Genomic DNA, 27,157 nt, shown 5'->3' with positions numbered 1-27,157 from the left:
GGAAGGACCGAGGGAACGATTACGGGCCGCTATCGCACCATGGCCACTATACTCTCGCAGAGACCTCGCAACGGCAACAGGAGAACCAGTAGTTAGTGGGACTATTGTAAGGTGGCTGCTAGGGACGGATCGGACAGCTTCAAGGCCCAGATAGCATCGATCTTCTCAGGGGGGACTTTGTTGGTAGGTTGAGAACCAACGTAGTATTGTAGTGAACGCAACGCAGTCGCCAATAGGGCGAACCGACGACGCAGCGTATGTATTTAGTCCAGCCATTAGGGCACGGTTTGACATACGGGAGTACTAGTAGAGGTACCGGGGGCTTCGAGCCTACGGCGTATTTAATAATAAAAAAATAATTTTGCGTGCCCCAGACACACCGGCTGTGTCCTGGGTGCAGCGCTTGGGCCAATTGCCAATACGTAGCCCTTCTGTAGCTGCAGCCTCTAGGACTAATACTCATCATTACCAATACAACCCTCTTGTCTGTATTGACCACAACAAGTCATAGCATGAAATTATGATGTTCATGTTGGATTGCAAGGAAAATCAGTTGCCAAGACTCCATAACAGATATCAAGGATATGTTTTAGCTTCCTGAACAACGTGTACGAACTGTATGATCTAGATGTTATCAGAAACCCTGCAGATTCTACTTTTAAGGACTATAGTAAGCAATACGGCAAACATAAGCTGTTCATGGTTTTCTTGTATCACAAGAAGCTAATATAGCTAGGTCTGTACTAAGGATTTCATAATTTATTCAAATAATTTAACATGGTTAAGTATTATTGGATTGTGGGCAAATGGTCTTGTATTGAAAGTGCCATGATCTCTGGAGAGTCTTGAGAGAAGTAAATGGCGGCCATAGGGGCCTTATATAGACAGAAATGACTGTTGCTTGTCCCACATCCAGGACTTGTGCGGTTCGTTGGGTAGAGGTCATATTGGCCCATAATCGTACGGTTTGCGGCCATATACTTTTCTCTTTGACTTGGCGGTCTTGGTGTAGTAGCCTTGAAGGTCCAACAAGTATTTCCAACTTTTCATAGCCATTTCAAGCTAATACGGTAAATATAAATTGTTTCTTTGGAGTTGCTTATTGGAAATTCACAGCGACCTGGGATCAACTTGTCGACCATGGTAATTATTATTAATATACGAAGAGAAAATATGAAACCTCGCTCGGCGCCCCAACGACTGGCGGGGTCAGGTTCTTCCCCGCCATATTGATTTAGTGAACAGCAAGCAGATGATGTAATACGTCGAAGAGAGTATGCAACACGTGCATCTTCCGTATAGCTTGTATTATCTCTTATCAATTCCAATGGGAGACTATAGGGAGCTGCGAAGGCGGGCCGAGGATCGAGGGGTTGTCCTAAGAGGGATCAATCCGCTGAAAATACGCGGTTGCGGCATCGGCGTGGTCACGGCGCGAAAACTGACAGTAATCGCCCCGTTGATAATTGGCGTCTGATCTGACAAGCAGGCAGGAAGGGAAAGTCATTCTCAAAGTTCCCACTAAGGCTCTCTGTAGCCTATACACGGTCTCCGTGGTTATATTGAGTAAACCTCCCCACGATTCCCCTTTCCATGGCATACTCGCTGCCAACATAGCACTCGACACGACGACCGCCCTGGAACCGTGGGAAACCACATTACCCTCACTACTGGCGGACTTCGAGGCGACTACGCCGTACTATTGGCTGCTGGAATTTCAGGACCTTCTTCCTAAACCAGCTAAGGACATTCTAAAGAAGAAGCAATTCCATTTTCAACATCACTGGAACATTGTGTCGAAAGTCTTTCCGCAAGTGCGTCTGGAAGACTACCTGTACTCATGGTTCCTGGCCAACACGCCCACCTTCTACTATGAAACCCCTGAGATGGAGAAGTACAATTGGGAGGACAGGTTGGCGCTATTACCAATAGCAGAACTGTTTAACCATGCAGACGGCAATGTCCGGCCTATACCAGGGCTGGAAGTTGCTGTAACAAAGGCCATGACATCGGCATTATGTTTCGTTGGAATTTGTACCAAATACATCAAAAAAAGGCGACTCGGTAATAATACGTTTTCTTCTGCGGAACCCTGCATGAGTTTCTGTGGGTTCGTCGATGTGTGTGTTTGTCGAAAAAGCAAACCCTTTGTTGTTTTCCATTTCATATCGTGCTGTTTGCAGCCAATTTTCTTTGTTAGTCACGTCCAGTCCCAACTCACCGACCCTTTCAATACTCGGTCTTGGATAATTGACTTCCCAATTTCATGTAAAGTGGAACTTACCCACCCTTTAACTAACAGGTATATCAGTCAAAGCTTTCCAAAGTCTCGCTGGCGAGGACACAGAACTCAAAGAAGCTCACGAACGTTTCCAAAAAATGGTCAAACTAGTTCAAGGAGTTATCAACAACGCAACACTCCTTGGCGTTCATCAAATCAAGGATAACATGAAGAACGACCGAGCGATTACAAAGCGTATGGACACTAACATTAGCTCGGTTATGGCCGATACTCGAAAAACCCAGACTATCGCGCAACGTATGGACGGTAGTATCAATACCGTTATGGCTGGTACAAGACGTATCGAGCAATATCTCGAGAGTAAGGATGCTTGTAATACCCTGGATATTGGGCCTAACGCGAGGAGTAGATGAAGAATCTGCGGCTGAGCGCCACAACATATTGCAGTTCTTGGGGGAGTTTAATTTCCATGACAAGCAGCGTGATGTGCATGCGAAATATCAGGAAGGTACAGGACAATGGCTGTTGCAGGGGGTCACCTTTCAGCGATGGCTGAATGGGGAGGACACCTTTACTCTCTGGTGTCCTGGAATCCGTATGTATCCGCTCTTCCGAATTTGCGTAAGAAGAATGCTTACTTGTGTACGCAGCTGGGGCAGGAAAGACTGTCATGACGTATTAGTCACTCATAAACTTGCAAACAAGTCATGGACTGACATTCACCTAGGGCTGCTGCTGTTGCCTACACAGAAGCCAAGGTGGAGAAACTCAACGCCGCAATCGTATGCCTATATTGTGACTACAAAACTTCAGCAATGAATTCCGACGAAGTATTACTATCTAGCATCGTTCGCCAGCTTGCTGAACAGTGCAGGCTCATACCTGAGGAGGTCAAGACCTTCTGGGAATCTTTCACCACCAGAAGGACTCACCCCAAAAACAATGATCGCCTGTCACTCATCAAAACCATGTCAGAACGATTCAATAGGATTTATATCTTCATCGACGCCTTGGTATTTTCTATGAACCTTCCTTACGAGATGGTGGGCTTGGCTAACTGAGATGACCAGGACGAATGCCAAGAAAAGACGAGAAGCAGATTCCTTCGTATGGCTAGCGAATTGGAGCCATTTGCTCGTCTGTTCATCACTTCTCGCCCATATATTGACCTCAATGACAGCTTTGATAAATTGTGTCGACTCGAAATTGCTGCTAATGGATCAGACATCGAAGTATGTTTAGAAAACATGATTGAAGCCGAGCATAAAATGCGATCTCACGTCAAGCGAGATAAACAACTCAGACAGGATGTAATAAGGACGGTGGTTGAGAGAGCGAACGGCATGTAAGCCACAAAGCCACACTTTGAATGTAACACGCGCTTCAAAGTTGACTTCATTCCCAGGTTCTTGCTGGCAGTTCTTCAGATGGGCCACCTGTGCAAACAACTCACCCCCAAGAAGGTCCGGCAGTCTATGAACACCCTTTCAACAAGTTTGGACGAGTGCTATCGTACCACGATTGAGCGAATCGCGAATCGAAAAAATGAGGATGGGCCAGCCCTGGCAAGAAAAGCCCTTTCTTACATATTTTGCGCGAAAAGAACACTTGAGGTGGAAGAGCTACTCCATGCATTGAGTGTTGAGCCTGGAGATACCGAGTTAGACCCGATGGGTTGCACCGATACGGAGATTCTGCTTAGCGTCTCCGAGGGCCTGATTTTGGTTGATGAACGCACAGGCAGCACAGGACTAGTTCATTGCACCTTGCAGGAGTACTTAGAAAAACACCCTGAGCAGCTCCTTCCATACCCGGAACGTGATCTTGCCACAACCTGCCTCACATACCTATCTTCGAACGACTTTGCCAACGGACCTTGCGTCGGAGCAGATGGTTTGGAGGCGAGATTGAACGAATTCCGCTTCCTTGACTACGCTTCCCGCCATTGGGGCTCTCACGTGTTGGCAGCCCAATTAGACGAGGAACTAGACACCGTACTCGATTTTCTCAAGGATAAGGGGAAGCTGTCTTGTTCCGTGCAGGTACTGTACATACCTCAAATTCGGACGAGTGTGTGGTACGACTGCTTTCCCAGACAACATGAGCCACTGCATGCCGCAGCGTATTGGGGTTTGGACAAAGTTCTAAACCTCCTCTGGGAAGAGGACAAAGAAATGGATATCAACCAGCAGAACAGCCACGGAGCGACGGCGCTACACCTCGCTGCGCAGAATGGCAATGTCTCAAGTGTAGCTCTCCTGCTTGAGAAAGGGGCAAACGTCGATACTCACAACAGAAGAAGAGAGACAGCTCTGATCCTGGCGGGCAAGTATGGCCACGAGGCTGTAGTGCGGCTACTCCTGAAAAACAAAGCCGACGACTTGGCAGAAGATGACGAAAACTGGACAGCGTTGCACTGGGCTATTATTGGAAGACATAACGACGTGGCCAAGTTGTTGCTTGATTGCAACGACCTGACCGACCGAGAAGACGTCACACAGGCCTATCGGGAGGAGGCCAGACAAAGGTCCCGCAAGAAGGCGCTGCACTTGGCATCAGAGGCCGGCAGCAATGATGCCATCCAAATGCTGTTGGACGAAGGAGTGGATATGGAATGGCAGGACGAAGAAGGGAGCCCAGCATTGCACTGGACAGTGCCCGAAGGACACGAATCAACCGTACGTCTGTTTATTCAACGAGGGGTCAACGTCAATTCAAAGGATAAATATGACAACACTCCGCTGCACTGGTCAATTTCCTACAGCGCAATTACAAGAATGCTTGTGGAGAATGGGGCCAACATCAACGCCCAGAATAACGAGGGTCGTACCCCACTTCATTGGAGCGCCCTGGAAGGCCAAGCAGAGGCTTTAGAGGTACTCATTCAGCTTAGGGCTAGGGTTGATCTCAAGGACATATACGGCATGACTGCGCTCCATGCAGCGGCATTGACTGGGCACTCAGATATGGCACAGGTTTTATTGAAGAACGGGGCCAATCCAAACGAAGAGGATGAAGATGGCTGGACACCACTAGTTTCCGCAGCTGTAAAACAACATTATGGCCTTGTGAGCATGCTTATACCCAAGATCGAGAACGGGCAGCAAATTTTCGAACGAGTAGTCGCGCAACTTGATCATGTCAATCAACGGGACATATTGGAGGAACTGGCAGAGAAGAAATCTGTCGGCAGCTCTGTTGTCAAAGGTCTAAGAATGGCTGTCAACTTTGGGTACCCTGAGCGGGTTAACTCGCTTTTGGAAGCTGGAGCTGATATCGATGCTGAAGACGCCATAGGGGGTTCAACGGCCCTAGGATTAGCAGCGTGGCTTTGTCTGGAGGAACTGTTCAGGCTACTTCTGGACAAAGGGGCAGATGTGAACAAACGCCAGAGGAATGGACGTACGCCACTTCACACCGCAGCAGAAGATGGCTACGAAGGCATCGTTAAGATGATAATTGAACATGGTGCCGACCTTGACCTGAGGATTCATGGGTGGACCGCAATGCTCCTCGCGGCAAAGAATTGGTTCCCATCGATTGTCACAAGGCTAGTCAACAGCGGTGCGGATGTCAACGCAGCAGATTACCACGGCCGAAGAGCATTGCACTGGGCTGGGAAGACTGGAGGGGCCAACGGAGAGGGTCTAGCACGACTGCTCTTAGCAAAGGGAGCGGAACTGGATGCGACGGATCACTGGGGATGGTCGCCTTTATTTTGGGCCGTGCAGAACGCTAATCTTGAGCTGGTGGTACTCCTTCTTGATTTCGGTGCTGACATTGGCTTGGTAACAAAAACAGGATTTACAGTGCTCCATCTGGCCGCCTATGTTGGGGATGTGCCGATCTTGCAGCAGCTGCTGAACAGAGGAGTCAGCGTAAACGCAAGGACACCAGATGGACCTACAGCACTCGATATTGCGTCATTCTTCAATAAGCAAACAATCATTCGGCTTTTGAAGGATATCGGTGCTGTCGAAGAGGAAGAAATGGAGTGGGAGGAAGATGACGATGGTAGTGATGCTGGGAGGGCGGTGCAATGGGACAGCAAATCTGAGGAGATCAAGGAGGAAGACGACGATGATGATGAAATTGACAGTGATGAACCTAATGTTCATGATGATTTCAAGCATGAATCTATCAGCGTCAGCGGGTCTGATGATGATAGTGATGGATATGACGGTTTCGGCAGAGATGGCGCAGCGAAGTTTTCAGCCAAGAGACTGCGTCAAATGTTTCGACACAAGGAACATTAGGGTTATTTTTTGGCTTTCACTTTTCTTAGACAAATCAAATCTACGATCGACAGTAAACACAAGAGAAAATATACAAGCCTACATTGATTTCATATCATGAATCAAACTTCCGTACCTTCGTAAAGAGAATGCCAATCACATTTTTGATTTTGGTTTTAGTGCATACATCTTTACGGGAAATAGTCTCCTGGGAAATGTCTTTGGGAAACCTTTCTGGATCTCGGACTTGACAATACGCAACCCCGCTTGCTGAAAGATGGTTTGGAATTTTCCGTCTTCCCTAATACACTATGTCAGTCAATGTCTACCACACCAGGATGCACATTCCGGTGCCAGGAAAACTCACCTCGTAACACTGCTATCCGCTTCATCAAATAGATCAACACCGCTCGTCGTTAGATTCTCCTTGACAATAATGAGTCCACCGTCGGGTTTCAGCACTTCCCGACATCGCTCCAGATATTGCAGTAGCTGCTCATCGTTAAGGTAACCTACACACCACTGTGTCCAAATCAGGTCATATAGGATCCCCTGTTCAGGCATCCAGTCCTCCAAACCGACGCTGAAGACGTTGCGCACGCCCTTCTTGGCTTGCAGAGTCTTAGTAAAGTTGGCCACTGGCTCAATCACATCCATCTGCTCCGCCACATCGGCGAGGAGGCCTTCAGTGACCCTACCGATACTGTATAGGCCCCAAAAGGGTGAATTGTTAGCAATAAATTTAGAGTATGCTGTGAAGTACTTGACAGTTCTTAGGGGACATTACTTACCCAGCCCCGCCCTCGAGTGCATTAGCCACAATACGCCTTCCATTCTTAGAGCCAATGCCCAGCTTGGCTAGAAAGCTGCGTGAGCCCTGCAAGTCCACTTTGGAGATGTTGGAAAAGCCAGCAACAGAGGTGACCCCCCCGAGCATCCCATTAACATCGGCGCCGACACCTTCCCAGTAATTCCTGCCATCTTCCGTGCGAATCAAGGCATCTGGCTGCGCCGTATGGTCCGAGCCCGACATCGTTATGTTCATGTTGGGGATAACCTAGATGGATGAGTTTCGAGCGAGGTTGAAATTTGGGACAGGCAAAACACTATCTGGCATAATAAGGCGTTTGTGGCTAGTCCACGCGCCTAACGATTAGAGTGGGGGTTCTGTCGTCCGCTGATTAGCCGCATAATACGTAAAAGCGGTGTGGCATGCAGAGCGAGTTCCGCCCAGGTGGAAACGCCTGTTAATAATCCTCTCGTTCAATAATATGTAGTCTTTCTTACAGTGGTCTCCATCCAGTACTGGTTGTTCATCTCAGCTTGACACATTCTAGTAGTAATGACCGAAACTTTGACATATAACTTGAGTGAGTCATTAATCAAGATGTGATAGCTAGTAGTAAAGTATTCAAGGTTCAGAAAAATACTTGTTGGGAACGATGTTCAAATGAGGACATGTATCGGATTCCAACCACCAGGAGCTGTATTGGTACTACGAAGGTGCGTGGGGGACAAATCCCAAGTTGACCCCGAGGGTTCCCTAAATACTAGAACTTGTACCTGCCTGCCTCATGTGGAAGAAGGATTATGATTGCAAGCCTTACAAGTCTCAATAGGTACTTGGGCCTGACTCATACAGACTTTAGCGCAAGATCCATGAGCTCTCGCTACAATCCATTGGCTGGTACAGGGGCAAGGACATCACCAAGTACGACGAGTTGTGTATCGCGAAGGCCATCATGATTCGTCCGACGTCATGGCCAGAGGACTTATCGACAACCTCGCGAACGGGACCAAAATGCTGAGAACGCTCAAGGCCAACTCTGACCAGTCGTTCAAGCAGCGCCAGAAGGTTATAAAGCGACCTTACCGCACTGAAGTACGACGGCCTGTACCCCGTCATCTTCAACTCCAAGTTCCATAAGGCTATGCCGGAATGTCACAGGCAGGACTCAAACTTAGAGGCAGTCAACAGGTCACTACGTTCCTTACCGCTACTAAGGATAAGGCTTCGAGCTGGACTCGGTAGCAAGAGCAATTCCATCATTGCAATAAGATGCAGCCGGGCAGAGCTCACAGAATAGTTTGCCATCGCACTCCACAATAAGCTAGCACGCATAGGCGATGGGAACACTAGCCATAGTAGAGGGAGCACTATTGGCGGTAGCTCTAACAATACCTAAGCGCCCGTTTGAGGCAGCAACAAAAACAGTAAAGGCTATCAAGGACGACTAATATTATAACTACGCTAAAAAGGTCCATTTTGGACGGAACTGCTGGTCCTGTTCCACGACCGACAATATTAAGGTGCTAGCGCGAATGTCGCAAAGTGGCAAAAGCAACCCTAGACCCGAAGAAGCCATTAGGAATGAGACGCCTCCAGTCGCTTCAGGCCGAAGTACTTGCCCCTTTTAGGCATCCGTATCAAAGAGCCCCTCCGATTCCTCAGCGATAGCGCGGCGCTAGCGATCATACTACGCTACTGCGGCTCTCCTTCCAGTGGCCGAGGAGGGCAGCCAAAACCTCTTTTTCCTTGCCCATCTGCTCTAAACCCCGGGCCTCCTTCTCCATATTGTACCTCGCCGGTCGGAGTAGCTGCGACGCTCGTTTCATCCTCGCCGGCCCATCCTGCCGCAGTATATACGACGCTTTAGCGCTGCTCGTGCTGCGAAGCAGATTCCTCTTCCCGCTACGCCGTAGCTGTTTTTAAAACCTAGCCGCCCGGGCACTAAGATAGGGCACGGTAACGATATAATAAGTTATACGACCCATATTACAAACAGTACCGGTATATCAACTTTGATATTGTGACACCGCACGATTGATTTTATCAGGAGCTAGCGCCAGAGGGCATATAGGCACTAGATGTAGCTAACCTGGGAATCATAGAATTATTGGTGCTGCTAAGTGTAGTTAGTGGGCCGACCCTTCCTTAGAGAGAGCAAGAGCGCCTTACATAGCCTCTCAATACCAACCCACGTAGTGCAACGCGTGTAGTGTCAGATAGGGCACCTGGTTCCTAGGTTCAGAAATAATATGGCACTAGAGAAGACTATTGTCACTTAAAGTTCAGAAGGCGAAAGGAACCCCTCTTCTCAAAAGTAACACCAAAGTTACCGACATGTTCTAAAGCATCTATAAAAGGCAGAGCAACGGGAGTTCGCGAGAACAGAAGTGTCAGAGCCACAAGTGTCATCCGAGGCGGGCCGGCTTCCACCAGGAAGGAAGTCGTTTGTGGCGGCTAGAGAGCCGCTTGTGGCGAATGAGAGCTGTTGAAGCCGTTTGCAGCGGATAGGGAATCGCTTGGTTGCAGATAAAGAGCCGCTATCCAAGATGTTGGCCGAAGTCGGAGGAACACAGACATGCGGAAGCAAACATCCAGAATCCAACAGAGAACCTCGGCTGGCTATAAGTAAGGAGTCGAGACGGAGGAAGATAGAGAGGGGAGAGATCGAATGCATCACCGTGGGCACCCCTACCTGAGACCGCCAGTGAACACCAGGTGACCACCAGGGGGACACGCCTATTTCTCCCCTTCACTCTGTACTATCGCCTTCGGTCCAGGCCGTACCCTGACAAGAAGACAGACAGACAAGAACACACCTCATTTATATACAATCTTACGCACTGCTGACTACTCGATTGGACACACGTGATATTCGACATGTAGCAGGCATAGTGATCAGTGATCAATACGACATCCATAAAGAGTCATAAACAGAGGGCCGATTCCCTCAGTTTCTACAAGCCCACCAGCATAGCCAGCTGTAGAAGTCTTCGTCAGCTTATTTGCCGGAAGACAGGTGACTACAAGCTTATGTAATGGCGTTGTACTAATTGTGCCTCAGTCTCGAATTATCGCGGTTTGATCATCCGAGGATGCTGGAAATATAATGATTATGGACAATAATGAAATATGATTCGGTGATGACACTATTTATGGGGAGAAAGATATGTTTAAGCAGAGGTATTAGTTTTGATCGATGTGTGTGATGATACTAGCATGTCATGACCTCCAATTTCTAGAGGTAGTTTCCCGCTGAAGCTCTCACTTTCCTCATGTTATGGTAGATCACTGGCCAGTTCTACTGCAACCCCGATGGCCGAAGCCGGAACCACATGTGTTTCTCCCACATCTCGTACAACCTGCCGGCATCCTGGATCATCTTCGTCAAGACTGACTGCCACACATGCGAGACTCACGGCGACGAATTTCCAGACCTTGTCTACAGATAGCTTGACGTTGCTCTCATGACATGATCATTTTCCTTCAACAAAGCTGGGTCCCCATCACCTGCGCCATCACCTGCGCCATCACCAAACTAGATGATGGTGCGTCGGGTATCAAATACAGCTTCGAGATCTACGGCGATGGCTTTGCATATCTGGCGATTGGATAGAATAGAGAGTATCGTGGAGGATCGCTTGATACCTGGGATTTCATGTGGACACCAACCGATGAACCCATCCACGAGTTGTTAGCGGCCGGCACCGTCATGGGCTTCGATTATTTCCCGAGTTGCAGGGGTGATGCAGTTGTGAAGGCCGAATTAATCACCGAGGAACTGAAATGTGATGTTACCCTACACCGCCATTGATCTAGACTAAGAATTCCAAGTGACGCTCCTTCCGCGGACAGTTCTCCATGATGTTAGCAACGTCCTTGCATCACCCAACCTTCTTTCCGTTCACTTCCAAACACTCGCACTCTCCACCCCCTCCCTCTTCCCCTCCTGATACCTCTCACTCAAACCCCCATACAACCCCTTAACCCTCCCCACCTCCCGTGCCCACCTTGTCCTTTCCCCCTCATCCTCAATCTCCCCCACCAAATCTGCAAAGCTCTTCGCTGTAAAGAACTTGTTCTTCCGATTATACAACTCCCTCCTTCCCAACGCCTGCTCGCTCTCCCCCTCAGCCTGCACCCGAAACACCTCTTCCAAAATTTGGATATCGTACGGGATGCTAAACAAATCCCGACTATCTTCGTACGTGAACAGATAGTAGAAGTTGTCGAACCCGGACCAGGTGATGCCGCTTAGACACAAAGAGCACGGCTCGTGTGTAGCGACGAAGATGCAATCTTTGGTGCTGGGGCGGGGGGTGTAGCCGACGGCGAGAGTGGGGGAGGAGAAGAATTGCTGGATGCAGTTAATTTCGCCGTGCAGGAGGGGAGAGGCGCGCTCGTTGTTGGTGGCTACTGTGAGCGGGGCAAGGGTTGACTTGCAGAGGATGGCGGCGCCGAAAAGCTTGCTTCCTGAGGAGACACCCTGGGCGGTTAGGGGGACGATTTGGGTCTCGATGGTGGTGAGGAGGGATTGGAGGAGGGTGGCGATGTCTTGCTCTGTCGCCGACATTCTGGAGTGTTGCTGTTTGCTATGGAAATGGGGGGTTTGAATGATGTATTTCTTTGCAATACTTTGTACCGTGTCGTTATCTTATATGTTGTGAATATGGCCTCCTGTCCAGTGCAGCTGGCAAATCAACGGCGAAGATCGGGAAGCCCCGAATCTGCTTTAGTGGATTTAGTAAGCGGCGATCTCCGTTATATCTCAAGCTAGTGGAAATAGGAGAGCTGGATTATAATTATCGCTCAAATCCGAACTACTCTACAGTGGATTCAGATCTGATGAGAAAAGTGGCATAACTTGGAGTCCTGCCAGATTGTGTCCTCATGCTAGGTTCCAGCCCAGATATGGGTTTCTGGGTTTCTTCGCGTCTAGAGCTGTACTTTATAAGATTGGAGGACTCGGAATTGGTGTCAATGGATTACCTCTCCTTCATACCCATCTACCTACGAGTATGAAAATCCTTTTCTCAGTTATAGACGCAATCCTAATCGGTTCCTTAAGGGTCGGGTACAGTTCTGTTTGAACCATGGAGTCTGACATGACGCCTGCACGACCATTACTCCAATACCACTCACCGCCAATATAGTCAAATGCTTTAAGAAATCAAACATGTCTCTGTATGGCGACTTGGCCTTTCTTTTACCACTGCCTGCGGACGCCAATCAGATGATGATTTTTTCTCGTCCAAAGACTATTTAGAGTCGGCCATGACTTGGTTGGCACTTTTATTTTCATTCCTCGATGCAATTTCAGCTGCGACGTCTGCGTAGTGACGGGGCGTACATAAGAGTGCTCTCGCCACCTTGGATTCAAAACAAAACCTCCCTGTTATAGAACACATTTCCAAGACTTTTTAGCAAACTTCTGGTGATGGAAAATGTGTTGTGTAGTATTGTGCAGTGTCGTGGTGGGAAAGGTGGACGCATGGAGAAGGACTTAATCAGAGACTGCATTGAAGGATGGGATCTTTCTTTCAAGAATGATTCATAACGTTGGTCATAGAAGTTTGACCTGTTAGTTTCGAAGTCAACCATGGGTACCGAATGTGAAGGTTTACGACGCCAACGGTCCAGCGCAACATGCACGTCAAACAGGCTGGCCCAATCACTGCAAGGTCTTACACGGATCTGTCACGTAGCCTTTGTGTATACCGCCCTTTGCCTTCGACCCCAACTGTCAACCCGTATATCATATGCGGCCGGGAATAAGTTGAACATCGAGACTCGTACCAGTCATCTCTTTTAATGATATAGGACTCTCAGCCTACTGTTCATATTAAGTAAAGAATAATCAATCAGAGCGACCCAGTTGAAGCATTGGCCGTTCCAGTAATTTACGCCGGTCTCTCAGGGCAAGTAGTTTCAATTTCTTCGCGAGACAGCCCATCAAATAAACGAGAGAACATCGATAACTTTCAGATCTTCATGCAGGTTCCTCACTATATTCGATCAAAATCGCCTTGATCCAGGCATTCTTTGTGGAATATGTTATACTGCCAAGCATTCGCACTTATGTAATGACTTCCCCAGGATGTTACCTTGGTAGTGGGGATATAACTTGTGATATGTCGCAATCATTTCCCTGCATCACGACTTCATACCAGCCAATGCGATTTCGACTTCAGTGGGCCTCAGATAGTGGGCAAATATCCAAACTGGGAATAGAGGCCTCAGCGTGAAGAATTTTGTCCTTCTCAATGGCCGAATATGGCTTATACCGATGGCGTCAAATGAAGTGCGGCTTTATCTACTTCTTAACCATGATAGAATCACAACCTTGACATCTCTTCTGTACATTATGATTCTTTGCTGTCCGCTTGTATTCACGACTACTCAGAGGACAGACTATAATGTCGATCGAAACAGGCCGCGATGGTGGAGAGGAAGTGGTGGCTGAGACGAAACCGGTCACGCGATTTACACGATGGTATCGAAGTCCACTGTTCAATGTCATCGTCGTGGGGTTGATATCATTCACCCAGCCCGGTATCTGGAATGCACTGAACAGTAAGACTGCAAAAATTTCTTCAGCGCATAAAGCGTGCTAACCAACAGACACTGGTGCTGGAGGCCAGCAAGAACCATATTTAGTCAACGGCTCAAATTCGTTGACCTTCGGGTAAGAGGTCAAACTTAACTATCGCCGGCCCTGAAATCTGACATCTGTCCAGCATCATGGTCTTTGGCTGCCCCCTATTTTCCGTCCTCGCCAACAAGTTCGGCCTGAGAAAAATTCTTATCATCGGCACATTGGGATACGCACCCTACTCTGCATCACTCTACGTGAACAATCGCTACGGCGTTGAGTGGTTCGTGCTCTTCGGCGGCGTGACTTGCGGCATTGCCGCCTCAGCACTGTGGGCCTCAGAGGGCGCAATCGCATTGGGCTATGGCGACATCAAAGACCGGGGCAAGTTCAGTAAGTCACAAAATCAATCGACTCGAGGTGTCGGCCCCGTACTGATTTGAACAGCGGGAATATGGCTAGGTCTTCGCGAGCTGGGCCAGCTCATCGGCTCATCGATCCAGCTCTCGCTGAACGTCAAAAACGGCCAGAGAGGAAAAGTCGGTTACTCAACATATCTGGTTCTCATTTCTCTGCAATGCCTGGGCCTGCCCTTAGCATTGCTAATCTCCACCCCTGAGAAGCTGATTCGTCGGGACGGGCGCAAGACTCTGGACCCGACGAAGGACAAAGCCGTGCTGGTTGAGGCCAAGAAGCTCTGGGGCCTACTGAAGACAAAACAGTTCCTCTTGCTCATCCCTATTCTCATAGGGTTTAACTGGAATAGTACATACCAGGGCATCTACTTGACCAAGTACTTTTCGGTCCGGGCCAGGACGTTGGGGGCGCTGTCGTCAGGTCTTGCGGCCACCGCCGCTAACGTGTTCTGGGGCTGGTTCTACGATCTCAAGATCTGGAGTCGGCCAGTTCTGGCGAAGATAACCTGGTTGTTCTTTGCTGTTTTCATGTTGGGGTTGTTTGGTTGGCAGGTGTCGAACGAGAAATTGTACGAGGAGACTGTGCCCAAGATTACTATTGATTGGGCCAGTCCGGAGTTTGGGAGAGCGTTCGCGGTGAATGTGCTGTTCAGGTATGAGTTGCCTGACACTTGAGACTGGGTCGTGAAAAACTGATCCCGACACAGATTCATGAACGAGTCGCACTACATGTTCGTCTACTGGATGATCGGGGCCTTCTTTAACGATCTAGAAACATTGACCCTGGCTATCGGACTGCTCCGGTCATTTGAGTCGATCGGTTCGTGCATATCGTTTGGCGTTGGTGCGGCTCAGGTCTCACCTATGGTGAATTTGGTCATTGCATTTGCTATGTTCGGCATTACCATTCCCGCAACCACAGCAGTGGTTTACATGGTACCAGAGAATCCAGCCAATGCTGTCAAGTCATCAGCAAGTGGCTCTGACTCGGCAAATAACGAGACCCGTGTGGATCCTGCTGCTGTGACCAAGATTGTCAGTGCACTCGATGGAACGAAAAGTATTTAAGCGAAGAGGATTCTCAGTTGGCTGATTAGTGGAAGGCTCTCGAGGAGTCGTAGTTCGGGTTATATCGACCTTGTAAAAACCCCTAGCAGCAGTGTGTACATTTACGGGAAAATAACAGATTATGGAACAAGGCTTTGGCTATGTTTTCTGCCGGTGCCAGTCTTCCCCTCCAAATTGTACAAGCCCCATACTCTGTGATCATTGCCTCGATCAAAGCAGCGTGTATCATCCTGTCATTCCTCGAACGCCATTCCCCGTAACCCAGCATCCCAGCGTTTAATTATATACGCCGACTTCTTCGCTCAAGCCGGTGTCTTCGTACAGGCAATCGACTCTGTCCAGGGCATCGCCGGAAGTGCCAAATGCGACGGTGTTTCCAATGATGTTGTCTTCCCTATTTCTTCCACTGCCCCGCGTTCTCGACACCCTTGGCGACGCTCGCAGCGCCGTTCTCGACGCCTGTTCCTATAGAGCCGATGGCATCACCAACCGGTTTGCCGGCGGAGCCCGTAGCTCCAGTAATCGTATCGCCGATGCCCCGTCCTAACGCGCCAGTGACGTTGCCGACGGTGCGACCAATGCCTCCAACCGTGTTGCCCACGGTGCTCGTAACGAACTTGGCTGCGCCAGTGACGCCGGAGTCTTTGGAGTTTTGGATGGGCATTCTGATGATTTGCAGGTTGGTTGGGTTAGGTGATATTAGTGATAGATATTATGCAATTTGATGGACGGACGCAACATCCGAAAGAGTTGGATTAGGTGTATTCTTAGATAGACTGGTGGTATCCGTACTCTCAGTGCTTCCATGACATCGGGGTTCCACCAAAACCGGTATTTCGAGATTCTGAGTTCGAAGAAATGACGTCATATGCATGCCGATCCGGGGATCTGCCCGCAATCGATCGTGCTTGCTGCTTGACAGACATCTGTGCGCCAAGTGGACTGATGACTAGCGATCGGATTATCAGCTTGATTGCTGCAACATCGTAGATATTCGTATTTTGCCTCGCGTGAATGACTTTAACTTCGTTCAAGACACCTTATATCCTGCGTAGCTCAGGGTTTCCTGCAGGCTTGCCTGTGACGGGTTTCAGACAAACCGTGCAGTCCTGCTCTCAAAGGCTTCGACAGCATCGTGATTTCGAGACAATAAACCTCGTTCATTCGTAATTGATGTAATTCATCAAAATAACACCATCAACAACTCAATTTGATCTTTCCCAGCTCCTGTGGAATATATTTGTATCATAGTGGTACCTCGTTAGCCATTATTCCCATGTCTTCTTTCCCTTAGGTTTTCCTGTTTCCCTTTCTTTTCGACTTCGTTTTTGAGTTCGTCAACGGCTTAAGAACTCGCCAATCACTGCTTCATCGTTCTAAAAATATGAAATCCGGGTCCGCGCTGCGACCACTGGCTTAACTATGCAGGCTTTGCAATCTACCACAGGCAAATTGAAAATGTATGCTTCGGATATTTCTGCAACTTAGTGGTAGACAGTAGCCTTAACCAATCTCCCAGTGCGAGCTGACGTCGGCGAAGACTGCGTAACTTGATACTGTATTGATTCTTTGTTCTCCGCGTGGACTGCACGAATGATCAACTTGACATCCTCTTCAAGTTCGCCCGAAAGGCTAGCTCCCGCGATGCCGTCTAGACTCTCTCGATCGACACCCGATAATATAGATACCAGACCAAACCCTCTGTCCAGCGGCGTTGAGTGGAGTAGTGAAAATGACACTAGCATGACGACAAGCAAGACTGGTTGGATCAGGAAAACGCAATATAACAGTCCCGATTTCTTCAGTGTAGGTCGTGTGTACTGAGGCGTGTCGTCAACCTGATACACAAGCCCAGCTTCCTCGAAAGTGTATTTGATCTGACCTTGCTGAGACGTCCAGCCTGCTTTCTGAGATCGAGCCATGTTAGAAGCACCGTCGAGTGCAGTGATCCTTGACCATAACATGGCGGCTACCCCAGTCGCCATATATGGACTAGCCCAATCCGATTGGTTGTTACTGTCGACGAATATGCCCAAGAAGTCGAACAAAGATGCCATGTATAGCTCGAGGACCAGGGCGTTGTCGACGATGAGCTGCTGTTTTTCCGCCGGAAGGATGGGGCCATCGCAAGAACCATCTTTGAGGAGGATGCTGCCCCGGGTGATGGACCAGGTGCCGTGGCAGCTCTGTCGGTAGATGTTGTATAATTGAGCGTAAGGGGCAAAATCTAAACAACTTGGTGTAGACGTGCGGTTCGGCCAGGGGATGTAGCCGATGTATTGATGCGTTTGATCTCCTGCGATTGAGGGGCTACCCAAAAGCGTAAGGTAATAGTGAGGGTTGTACATCCACGTCGTCGAAAATCCATCCGAGGGCTTGGCGGCTTTGCACTTGATCTGAAAATATAAGTCCCATCCGTCGGGGTCTGTCGTCTTAGAGTTATTGAAGGTGGAAACTGTGCCATAGACGGGCGCCGAAACAGTCCACGACTCGCCAATAGCTAGCTTGCTTTGCACAGCCGAAACATAGTCGGGTTGTGGAATATCTAACATGGCCGTACTTTCGTTGCTGAGCATGAGGACGTTGAAGCCATAGGGTGTCGGGAGCTCAGTGGGAAAATCAGGGGCCACGGCGCCGTATGACGAAGCCACGGCGAAAGGCAACGTAGCGTTAGAGAACAACCATATACCGAGGTTATTCCCTAGTGGTTGTAGACCGGGAGGAGCGAACATTCCATAATAGGAGGCATTTCCAACGTAGTTTGCAGCCCGCACCTCGATGGTGCTGTGGCCACCCGAAAACCCCTTGTATGCAGCACTCACGCCCAGCGGGAGCGCTACCATGGCACAGAGCACGACCCTCCACACAAAGTGTAGCCTTTCCGCTATGATTTCGTTCCGCAGAAGGCCTTGATAGTTCTGAAGCGTTGAGGGGCCAAACCTGGCTTCCATGAGAAGAAAAAGGGTTGGTGCGACGCTTTCGGTGCAGAGATTCATTATGCTGAGCAGGAAGCCCACCACGATGAGTTGGTTGTTGTCGTCATCTCCCTGTCCCAGATGCCAGGCTATACGGTCGTCTGCCACGACCAGAATGGCAAGTCCGAGACAAGTGAAAGATAGAGCGGCTGTCCACAAGTCCTGGGTGTGAATACCCTTTTTTGCCTTTGGTCTACCAAGCGGCAGCACAGGTTGCGTCGTTTTATCATGAGAGGCAAAGGATAGGTCTGATTGTTGGAAAAGTCCTTGGCCCCTTGTGCGAGGCTTATTATTGGAAGGGTCCGGTGTTTCTTCTCCAGTGCGATTATTGAAACGATCAGACGGGCGCATCTCAAAGTCATCGTCGGCATTGGGTTGCAACGGGGTCCATTTTGATGAAGCCATTTCCTTTCTGTGACCTGTTCCATGTAAATGAAAATGAGGCGAAATGTTTTCTTGTGGCATTCAGAATGACATGGTGAGGAGTACCGTGTGACTTGCCTCGGCTCGTGTGTACGGTCATGTGGATTTACTAGAGGATATTCGGAAGGGGCAAGGATCTCAATTGGCTATATCGATCTGCACGATAATTTTATTCAGATTAGTGCTTACTTGCTCCCGCAATGATACCTAGCCGCGCGAGCCTGCGATCATTTTGTTGACATGCTAGATCACTACTGTACTGCAGTCCTTTCTCTAACACGGAAATCTTATGCCGAGCATCCAGAGCCACAAGCCTTGATACTAGAAGCAGCGCTTGGGCCGATTGCCCACAGATAGCCCTTGCGTAGCTGCAGCCTTTGGGACTTAGTCCCATCATCATCATCGTCATCATTACCAATACAACCCTCTTGCCTATATTTCCAACAGTATCTATTAATGATTGGACATTCACCATGCTGGGCTATATACATTCTTTAGTCGGAGATGTGGCAAGTCACCTTCTCGGCGAACATTAGCAACCGCCTAAGCTTCAAGAAACGGAGACCCGCGTTACTAGATATGACGTCATCTCCCTTCACCGCTACTCGTTGCTACGGTATTAGCATCGTGGTTACCACACTCTCCATCATCATCAACATGGAGATCAGAGAAGCAGACTACCCACTCTATACATTAAGTATGACTGGGGCTTTCCATTTGACGGGACTTGATGTATAACTGCCACCAGGAATTATTTAAAAGATTCAGGGACCACTACTCGACAGTTATACGAAAACCGAGTCTCACATTCCACCCGGGAAGCCCTTCTACCATGGAGTATTACCCGCTCGGTAATATCAACCTTTCGATAACCACATTAGCGATGAACCACGCATAACCACTTCAGCTTCATTTACACGTTTTTTTAACCGTGACTGAATCTATTTACAAGCAATTTAGCTAGTAGATCTCAGATTTCGAGTATTGGAGCTGTACTGGTACTACGAAGGCGCGCGGGAAAGGACTGATCAATCAGCCCCTGGAAATTGTTTGAAATTATCAGTATTCCTGTAGTCTTTCAGTACTGCACTTGTTTCTATAAGTATTCGGGCCATAATCCGGAACCCTTCTGTACTGAAACGTGGAGGATAAACCTTACATGGATCACGTACGTTCACTCAGAGCTATTTCTAGCTTCAATTGATCAATCCTCTAAAATGCACTGGACGAAGTGATCGGGATTCCACATGAATTGGGGCATGACTGTTGGCTTATTAATTTCGTAGAGGGGGAAAAAGGCTAGGTTTATACGAACTGTCAGGAGGATCTTAATGGTTGACCGTCAAAAACTCTTAATGCATCGGCCACCGTTAGATTTTCGGGAACGAAGCCTCTACTGGATTGTTATATCATCTTCACGAAAAAAGCCTCTGATGTATCAGCCGCTATTTGATCTTCATTTCGGATCTCCGGTTGGCCCCAACCATAATCTTGACAGGGTTCTCTAAATACACTCGTTGTTTCCTACGTACCTTGTACGCCTCTATACCTTAGACCACACTTGCCTACAGTAGATAGCAAATTCAATAGATTGCATGATTCTGCTTTTCTTTTTAGAGGTTATATGAAGCTCCGCGCCGGCATAGTGGAAACCCATAGCAGACATTATCTGACCGAATTAAAGGCGTAGGACTATAGAAGGCCCAATTCAACCCAGCCAGCGACTTTATATAGCCTAGGAGAAGCGTATTGTGAGTGCATTCGCGGGATAGCTGAATGGACAACTACATCGCGCACCAGTAGCTTATGGGTGTATACCTGCCCCAAACCAAGCCAGAAGATCCATCTTATGCTCACTTGATTATCCTCTACAGCTGTAGATCACACGACTCCGTAAATTATCTATTATTTTGGTATTTATCGCTACCAATTCGTATACAGGATGAGTGGATGGCTTCTTGCTTTTGTACATGGCGTATATTGTTGTTCTTATTTACTTGTGTGTACTCCATTAAGACTCCAGTCTGACGATAACGAGCTCCTAAAAAGAGTTGAGAGCGATTTGTAGAGCCAAAGTTAGCAAACTAGATAGAATGACGAATGCCTCGCTAGCTAGCAAAGTCAATTTTATTCGCTATTATGCCAAAGCACGCAAGGCTGTGTGACCGAAAAGGTCATCAAATCTGGTTGGAGTACAACCGGAAATTGGTCAATTTCAATTGGCGCTTTAAAAGTCCAATTAGTAACCGAACATGCCAAGTGCCGCATCAAGGGAGAAATTAGACCCCTTGAGAAGGGGTAAGAAACGTAATGCACAAGCTTACCTGAATCGGCGACTGATAACCCTGTTAACACAGCTGGCTTTCAAAGAGTCTATTCGACCGCCTGGGTGTCAAAATTCATCAAATTGTAGTGAAGTTGTGGTAGTTGAAGAAGAGGTGGCATAGTCGGATATTAACCACTTAGAGCCAGACATACCGAACCCTGTCGTTACGAGAAGCGGTCGCATCATTAAGAAAAGGCGATATGATCGATCAAATAGTGAAGGGCTAAATATTGGTATCTTAGACCTTGCGACAGTTGCGACAATGTTTTGTGTAATTGAACATATTGGCTTGTCAGTATGACCTACATAACTAAGGTTACCAAGAAAGTAATAAGCTACAGTATCAGTCACAAAGCACGAAGACAATAATTCCTAGGTAGTTTTATCAGTAAAGTTACAAGATTGATAGTCAGCTGGCAACACATGGATGTCCACGCCACCTTTACGAAACGAGCGCAAACAAACAGGGTCCAAGTTCAACAGATGAATGTGGGAAGTACTTCACCCACGATTCTCTTCCTAACGATAAGTCTTGGTGCCCTTTACCAGTTTCCCTGATCAGCCCCGAAGTCGACCCAGTGATTCCACAACAAACACCTTACATAACCTGCCAAACAAAATTAACGTAGGAGAACAGGGTCACGAATAGGTTGTGATAAGGAGTGGTGAGATAGTAACGCACCGGTTGAGGATGTTTTCTTGGTGATGGTTCAACCAAGCACTTCTTAGTTCACAACGCATCGACATCGGCACAGGCCAAGTATACTATATATAATATAATGATCATATGCAGGATGATACAGGGTTCATAGTCGGCGCTCCCGCCCAGGGGATTAGGAACACAGATCATGGGTAATAGCCGACACATCTCGTGCTTTGGGGCAACTCGATAGTTTAAGTTGGACTATTTGTAGTGGGCCACCTCTTATTCTTCTTGTCTTAATGCTGATTTCAAGTTGGTGATGGTTGGCTGGTTGGTCGGTCAGTCGGTTGGTTTTCATCCACATAGTCTAATCAATCCAAGAAACATGTCTGTACCTACCTGCCAAGGGCAACTACCTGGCTCGCTCAGATCGCTTCTTTATCCGACCCTAGCAACGGTTCACTTCAATTTTCGAGACCAACAGCAATATTTGCAGCTGTGGGGGTTTCACATCCTTGTCCACAGGTTCCGTGTCAGCCTCGACTGCAACACCCGACAAGAACAAGGCTTGCAAGGGGGTGGCAGGATAAAAAACGCACTGTGGATGTGATAATATGGCAAGGCTCAGTATTTAGACACAACTTGACGATCGTGCTCAGTCCGCCGGTTATTAATCGTCCACTTGCCTCCTTTTTGCTTACCTTTACACACGTCTCCATGTCTGTAAAGAAGTTATTGTGAGTTCGAAACACTCTACCTAGTCAAAATTTTGAGAAACCCCCTCTTACTGGTGATAAGTTAGAGTTGACTTCTTCCCCAGGTGGAATAGGGATTCCGGCTCGCTCAGGACAGGCCTAGGAGGGCTACTCTATAACCCATGTGGTAGCTGAAAGATCCCGGCAACTCGAATGACCCCACAAAGTCCTGACACATTGACGGGCTTGCATCTATGAGAGTATCAGAACGCTTATCCTACCTTTAAGCAAGAAGCTCTATTTACCCTCGGGGGTTTCGAGACGGAACGTCTATGTCGGCCGTCGTGGCTAACATTGGCCTGCAGAGACGATATGCGGAACAGCTTGGGGAGTATCTTCATCTGCCGAAATTGCAGAGCGTGTTCAGCATTTGAACTTTGTGTGCTGGTGCCAACGGCTTGGCATTGGTGCACCTCGTCTGCCTGTTGGGTTGCACTCAGGCGAAACCCATCCATAGCTGACCAGAGTCTAAGGCGTTTTAATGGTTTCAATCATGTCAATTGGACAACCTGCGTGAGATAAGTCTGCATAATTGCCTTAATATTGTTGACATTGTATTTTTGTGGGCTTACCGTTGGTCAGACTTGTACCTCCTCAGCAAGGCTCGAGGCTTTCTTGAGATCAGCTCAGAAGTCAGTCAGCCAGGAGATCTGCACCGGTTCGCGCTGTGCCACAATGGAAAGTACGCTAGAAGTGCAAACGGTTGTAGAATGGCCGCGGGTAAGCGCCGCCTCCGACATAAAGTGCTACAAGGCCGGTAACTATATCGTAGGAACAAGAACTCGAAAGTTTGAGCTTATTAGAAGTCCCGTTATTATTAGGTACGTGGAACGTATGTTCCAATCTTATTGTTGCCGTCTGATTGATGATATCGACACCTTTCCTGCTCCGACCGTTGTATCCAAGGAGTCACTTCAAGCACGGTGCTCGTGTCATCAAAAGTGGGTTCGCCCAGATCCAAAATAAATAGAATTGTTCTCGCGCTGTTCAGGACCTTCTTAAGTAAGCAAGTATGCAGTCGGGATTACCGGCAATGCTCAGGGGCAAATAACTCCGTCCCGCGTGGCACAATGCAACATTAATTCAAATCCTACAATCCTGCCGACTTTTCTCCCTTCCTTGCCGTAACACAGTTTCCCCCACGTGGAATCCATGGCTGTTAAGCTGTACCACATAACCGGGGTCTTGCTTAACCACGCGCCATGATTTCGGGTCAGACAGTGACGTTTGCTCGTGAAGCTGATTGCGTATGTTCGCTATTCTACCGCCATGCTTTCGAAAGTTCTCTGGGCGTGTTTGTCGTCGAGGGGAAAAGTCTGACTCATTTGTCTCGTTGCCATGCTTGTTCATCAGCAAACTTGAAGCAACCTTCCTATACAGGATGCACGCAGCGGGGGAGGTCTGACCACCCACCCGCCGCTCGTGGACAAATGAGACGAAATCGAGACCGGCAGGATTTGCACCAGCGTTTCTCGACATATGCAGTGGCGTTGCATTCGCAAGCCGCGATGCTGCAGGCGTCATTAGCCGATTACATATCCTGTGAATTGTACCCTGGCAGTGAGAGCGGCTGGTGGTATTCATTAGCCTGCGACCGAAACACGATTTAGATCATTTGGCCCCCCACGTCGACATACCAAGTCTCCCAATTCTACATGGCTTGGTTCTGGAGGTTTGGAGTTTCGATTCGCTTTTAAAAGCCTTACAAGGTCCTTGGCGGCGGACGTTGACGCCACCTAAATTCCACGGCTTCCTTGTGGACAGACAGGTGCCTTCCTCGATCGCGTCGAATTTCAGCGGCGGACCAAAAAATTGGACATGGCACCCAGCGATGTATACGCGAAGTTGGCACCAGAAAGCGACAGTCTTATCCCCCTGCCGGACGCGCATCGTCATGGCCTCATCGCCGTGGCAGTACTCGGAATGCTGTCCTTCGTCTCATGCACCACGCTTTTTGGATATCTGACGTATAAGCTGGTGAGGTGGCAGTTGGCGCGATCCCAGTTCGACAATGAGGACCATCAAGATTTATCTCTGGGGTTGTCAGAGAGACTTTACGGGCAGGCGAAGCCGAGAGTCGTGACGAGTGCTTCCGCGACGAACAGGAATCGACCCCGGCCACAGAAAAGGGCGCTGAATCAGTTCTTGGTGCTTGTATATAACCTTCTCTTCGCAGATATGCATCAAGCGATGGCGTTTCTGTTGAATGCGTCTTGGGTTCGGTCGGATGCGATTTACGTGGGCACCTCGACGTGTTGGGCACAGGTGAGCAGCTTGAGTTCATTTAATCCGCCCTCTCCGTACCAACTCGAGAAAAGGAGTTCCAACTTTGCCATGGCCGGGTTTTGTCCTCCTAGGCACCTCGTGATCCCCCATTGATACCCACATCACGTTACTGACTTACGGTCCAGGGTTGGTTTGTCTCTGTCGGCGACCTAGCGTCGAGCGCCTTCATCTCCGCCATCGCCGTGCACACCTACCTCTCCGTCATCAAGCGATACAAGCCCCCCCAGAAAACCCTATATATAGCCATCGGCTGCATCTGGTTCTTCGTCTACGCCCTCGGCTTCCTCGGCATCATCATAACTCGGAACGGGTGGTCTCAAGGTGGGCTCTACGTCCGGGCTCGGGCGTGGTGTTGGATGAACGTCGAGTACGAGAACCTCCGCTTGTGGCTGCACTACTTCTGGATCTTCGTGTCGCTTGCCTTGACAAGCGTTCTGTACACTTTGATTTTCTTCTCGCTGAAATGGGATAAGCCGCTGTCGCATAGCCGTGCTTCGGGTGAGCTGCAAAGGAACTTGGCAGCAGCACCTAGGTCGAGGTCGGGTCACCCTCCAGCCTTTCTGGTTTATCCCGTCATTTACGTTGTGTGTACGGCGCCCTTGGCACTGGGCCGCATCGTTTCTATGGCCGGGCGGAACGTAAGCATTGACTATTTCTGCTTAGCAGGAGCCATGATTGCATCAAACGGCTGGCTCGACGTCGTTCTGTTCTCAACGACACGGCACTCCATCATCTTCAATTCGCCCGATACGGAGGACTCGGGGCTCGGTACCTTTGCATTCATGAGGACACCACAGAGGCGATTTGGAAACATGGTCTGGGTCCAGGGTGCAGCAGGCGATGCCGACCCAGAGAGAGCAGGCAAGGGTAGACGAAGGGCGCGCGGCTGGTGGAGAGTCGGAGGGCAAGGGGCCAGTGGTGGTAAGAGTGGCTTGTGCGGGTGGCCTAGTGCGGACGAGAGCGGTGTCAGCCAGGAATCCTTGAGAGGGGTGGGAAGTGGGATGAATGAGAACGCCATTCATATGGATACCGTCACATCGGTTGTAGTTGAAATGGAATCTGATAAGAAACGCGTATTATTACACTGAGGTAGAACATGAGGCTCACGCTATTGACAGACACGAATGCGCTTTCTCTTGTTGTGACGTTCGCACTTTTTCTAATCACATTCATGAATAGGGTCTCGTGGAGCTTACGTTGGAACTTATTGACTACAACGAGTATTTAATTATATGGGGCCAATGTTCACCAGGGGCTGCATTCCCCCCTCCCCCCGGCTTCACCCCTGCGACCTGGGATTCATAGCACACGGACCTGAGAGCGCAGCCCATCTGATAGATAAACCGGGATCCAGTCTGATCTTCATCTGCAAGTATAAGCTTCCCTGGGTAAACAGACTAATTGCTACACCTTTTCCAACCTGATATAGTTATATGATCGTAGGTGCCAGTAAAACAAATTGAGATTGGGAAGAGCTCCAATACGGAATATAACAAAACCCATAATGAAAAGGCGCGCTGTGGGTCTGCTTCGTTAAGTACTGTCATAATAATTTCCATGCAACTTCTCTCTATACCTTTTCGGCACAGGAGGCGTCCCTCCTGCTCCAAGCTCCAAACTCATGTTGCAGCATCGCCATAGCGCTGTCATCCAATTATTTATCCTCAGCATGGTTCCTTTGCGGCAGAAACTGTCGATGGCGAACGCGCCGCCTGCTTTACCTCTTCCCGCGGGGCCTTCTGTCGCAAAGCTCGGTTCTTATTTTTGTCCTGTATGTACAACATTTTCCTCTGAGTTTCTCATCTCGACGCATCTATACCGTGGTTCGCCCAGTCACGGCTGCATCCTACGAGAAACTGTTGGCTTCGCTGCGCCAGTCCTACCCGGACGGGACCTATAAATAACACCAATCTATGTTTACTATACCGAAAGAGGCGGCGCCCTTATTATCTACCCACTAGGATTAATCAACCTAACCGACATCTCAAGAAGGATCGAGCTATCGTTTTTGGAAGTGCCATACGCCAGGATAGGTTCACTGCGCCATGGTACTATGATTGTCCCTTTCTAACTCACCGCACTAGTAATCACGTATAGTTTGTGAGAAAATTCGCATCGAAGTCTACGTCAAAATCCACCGCCGGTTGGTAATCCCTGAATATGCCCTGCATGATAAAATTCAGGTCAACATCTGTCATTCCTGGCGATAAATCAGCCATTTTAATCTGAAAAACAAACGGATCGGCGAAAGGATCCCCATCCAGGGAGGATGAAGGTTGCTGCGTAGCGACTGAATTGACCATGGAATCCTGCAAGTTAGGATCTATCCGCGAAGCATCTCCGGCGTTCAAATGCTGATTCTGACGAGCAGGAGCGCCGACGGAAACCCTAGGGTTCTCAAAAGCGCTA

The 27,157-nt window shown here is 48.7% G+C and overlaps 8 protein-coding genes across 8 annotated transcripts; 4 read left to right on the top strand and 4 right to left on the bottom strand.

The window, feature by feature from the left end:
* Positions 1–1,327: 1,327 nt before the first annotated feature.
* BCR38DRAFT_328743 (uncharacterized protein) lies at positions 1,328–1,967 on the top strand (the record flags this gene model as incomplete). Its single annotated transcript, XM_040854841.1, has 2 exons — positions 1,328–1,447; positions 1,494–1,967. Coding segments are annotated over 2 exons (594 nt in total), but the record flags the coding sequence as incomplete, so codon positions are not given.
* A 3-nt stretch (positions 1,968–1,970) lies between these two features.
* On the top strand, positions 1,971–6,580 carry BCR38DRAFT_373598 (ankyrin repeat-containing domain protein). The gene is made up of 7 exons (XM_040857313.1): positions 1,971–2,064; positions 2,312–2,602; positions 2,652–2,837; positions 2,893–2,917; positions 2,970–3,255; positions 3,313–3,587; positions 3,648–6,580. The coding sequence occupies exons 1-7, from the start codon at positions 2,004–2,006 to the stop codon at positions 6,496–6,498; spliced, it is 3,975 nt and encodes a 1,324-aa protein (XP_040713701.1). The 5' UTR covers positions 1,971–2,003; the 3' UTR covers positions 6,499–6,580.
* Positions 6,581–6,633: 53 nt separating this feature from the next.
* Positions 6,634–7,510, bottom strand: BCR38DRAFT_348283 (alpha-N-methyltransferase NTM1; the record flags this gene model as incomplete). Its single annotated transcript, XM_040856409.1, has 3 exons — positions 6,634–6,778; positions 6,845–7,180; positions 7,269–7,510. 3 exons carry the CDS (start codon positions 7,508–7,510, stop codon positions 6,634–6,636), a joined length of 723 nt encoding a protein of 240 aa, XP_040713700.1.
* Positions 7,511–11,168: 3,658 nt separating this feature from the next.
* Positions 11,169–11,837, bottom strand: BCR38DRAFT_348273 (cytidine deaminase-like protein; the record flags this gene model as incomplete). The annotated part of the gene is made up of 1 exon (XM_040856407.1): positions 11,169–11,837. One exon carries the CDS (start codon positions 11,835–11,837, stop codon positions 11,169–11,171), a length of 669 nt encoding a protein of 222 aa, XP_040713699.1.
* Positions 11,838–13,680: 1,843 nt separating this feature from the next.
* Positions 13,681–15,340, top strand: BCR38DRAFT_347822 (major facilitator superfamily domain-containing protein; the record flags this gene model as incomplete). The annotated part of the gene is made up of 5 exons (XM_040856376.1): positions 13,681–13,837; positions 13,886–13,949; positions 14,002–14,249; positions 14,304–14,925; positions 14,980–15,340. The coding sequence occupies 5 exons, from the start codon at positions 13,681–13,683 to the stop codon at positions 15,338–15,340; spliced, it is 1,452 nt and encodes a 483-aa protein (XP_040713698.1).
* Positions 15,341–15,734: 394 nt separating this feature from the next.
* Positions 15,735–16,004, bottom strand: BCR38DRAFT_348561 (uncharacterized protein; the record flags this gene model as incomplete). Its single annotated transcript, XM_040856432.1, has 1 exon — positions 15,735–16,004. The coding sequence occupies one exon, from the start codon at positions 16,002–16,004 to the stop codon at positions 15,735–15,737; it is 270 nt and encodes an 89-aa protein (XP_040713697.1).
* Positions 16,005–16,824: 820 nt separating this feature from the next.
* BCR38DRAFT_411478 (uncharacterized protein) lies at positions 16,825–18,720 on the bottom strand (the record flags this gene model as incomplete). Its single annotated transcript, XM_040858583.1, has 1 exon — positions 16,825–18,720. One exon carries the CDS (start codon positions 18,718–18,720, stop codon positions 16,825–16,827), a length of 1,896 nt encoding a protein of 631 aa, XP_040713696.1.
* A 5,560-nt stretch (positions 18,721–24,280) lies between these two features.
* On the top strand, positions 24,281–25,836 carry BCR38DRAFT_459457 (G protein-coupled glucose receptor regulating Gpa2-domain-containing protein; the record flags this gene model as incomplete). The annotated part of the gene is made up of 2 exons (XM_040862284.1): positions 24,281–24,727; positions 24,874–25,836. 2 exons carry the CDS (start codon positions 24,281–24,283, stop codon positions 25,834–25,836), a joined length of 1,410 nt encoding a protein of 469 aa, XP_040713695.1.
* Positions 25,837–27,157: the final 1,321 nt, after the last annotated feature.

Source organism: Pseudomassariella vexata (assembly GCF_002105095.1).
Source record: "Pseudomassariella vexata strain CBS 129021 chromosome Unknown BCR38scaffold_10, whole genome shotgun sequence".
Taxonomy (NCBI): Eukaryota; Fungi; Ascomycota; class Sordariomycetes; order Amphisphaeriales; family Pseudomassariaceae; genus Pseudomassariella; species Pseudomassariella vexata.
Note: the sequence above shows the minus strand (reverse complement) of the source record. Positions and strands in the feature narration are given on the sequence as shown.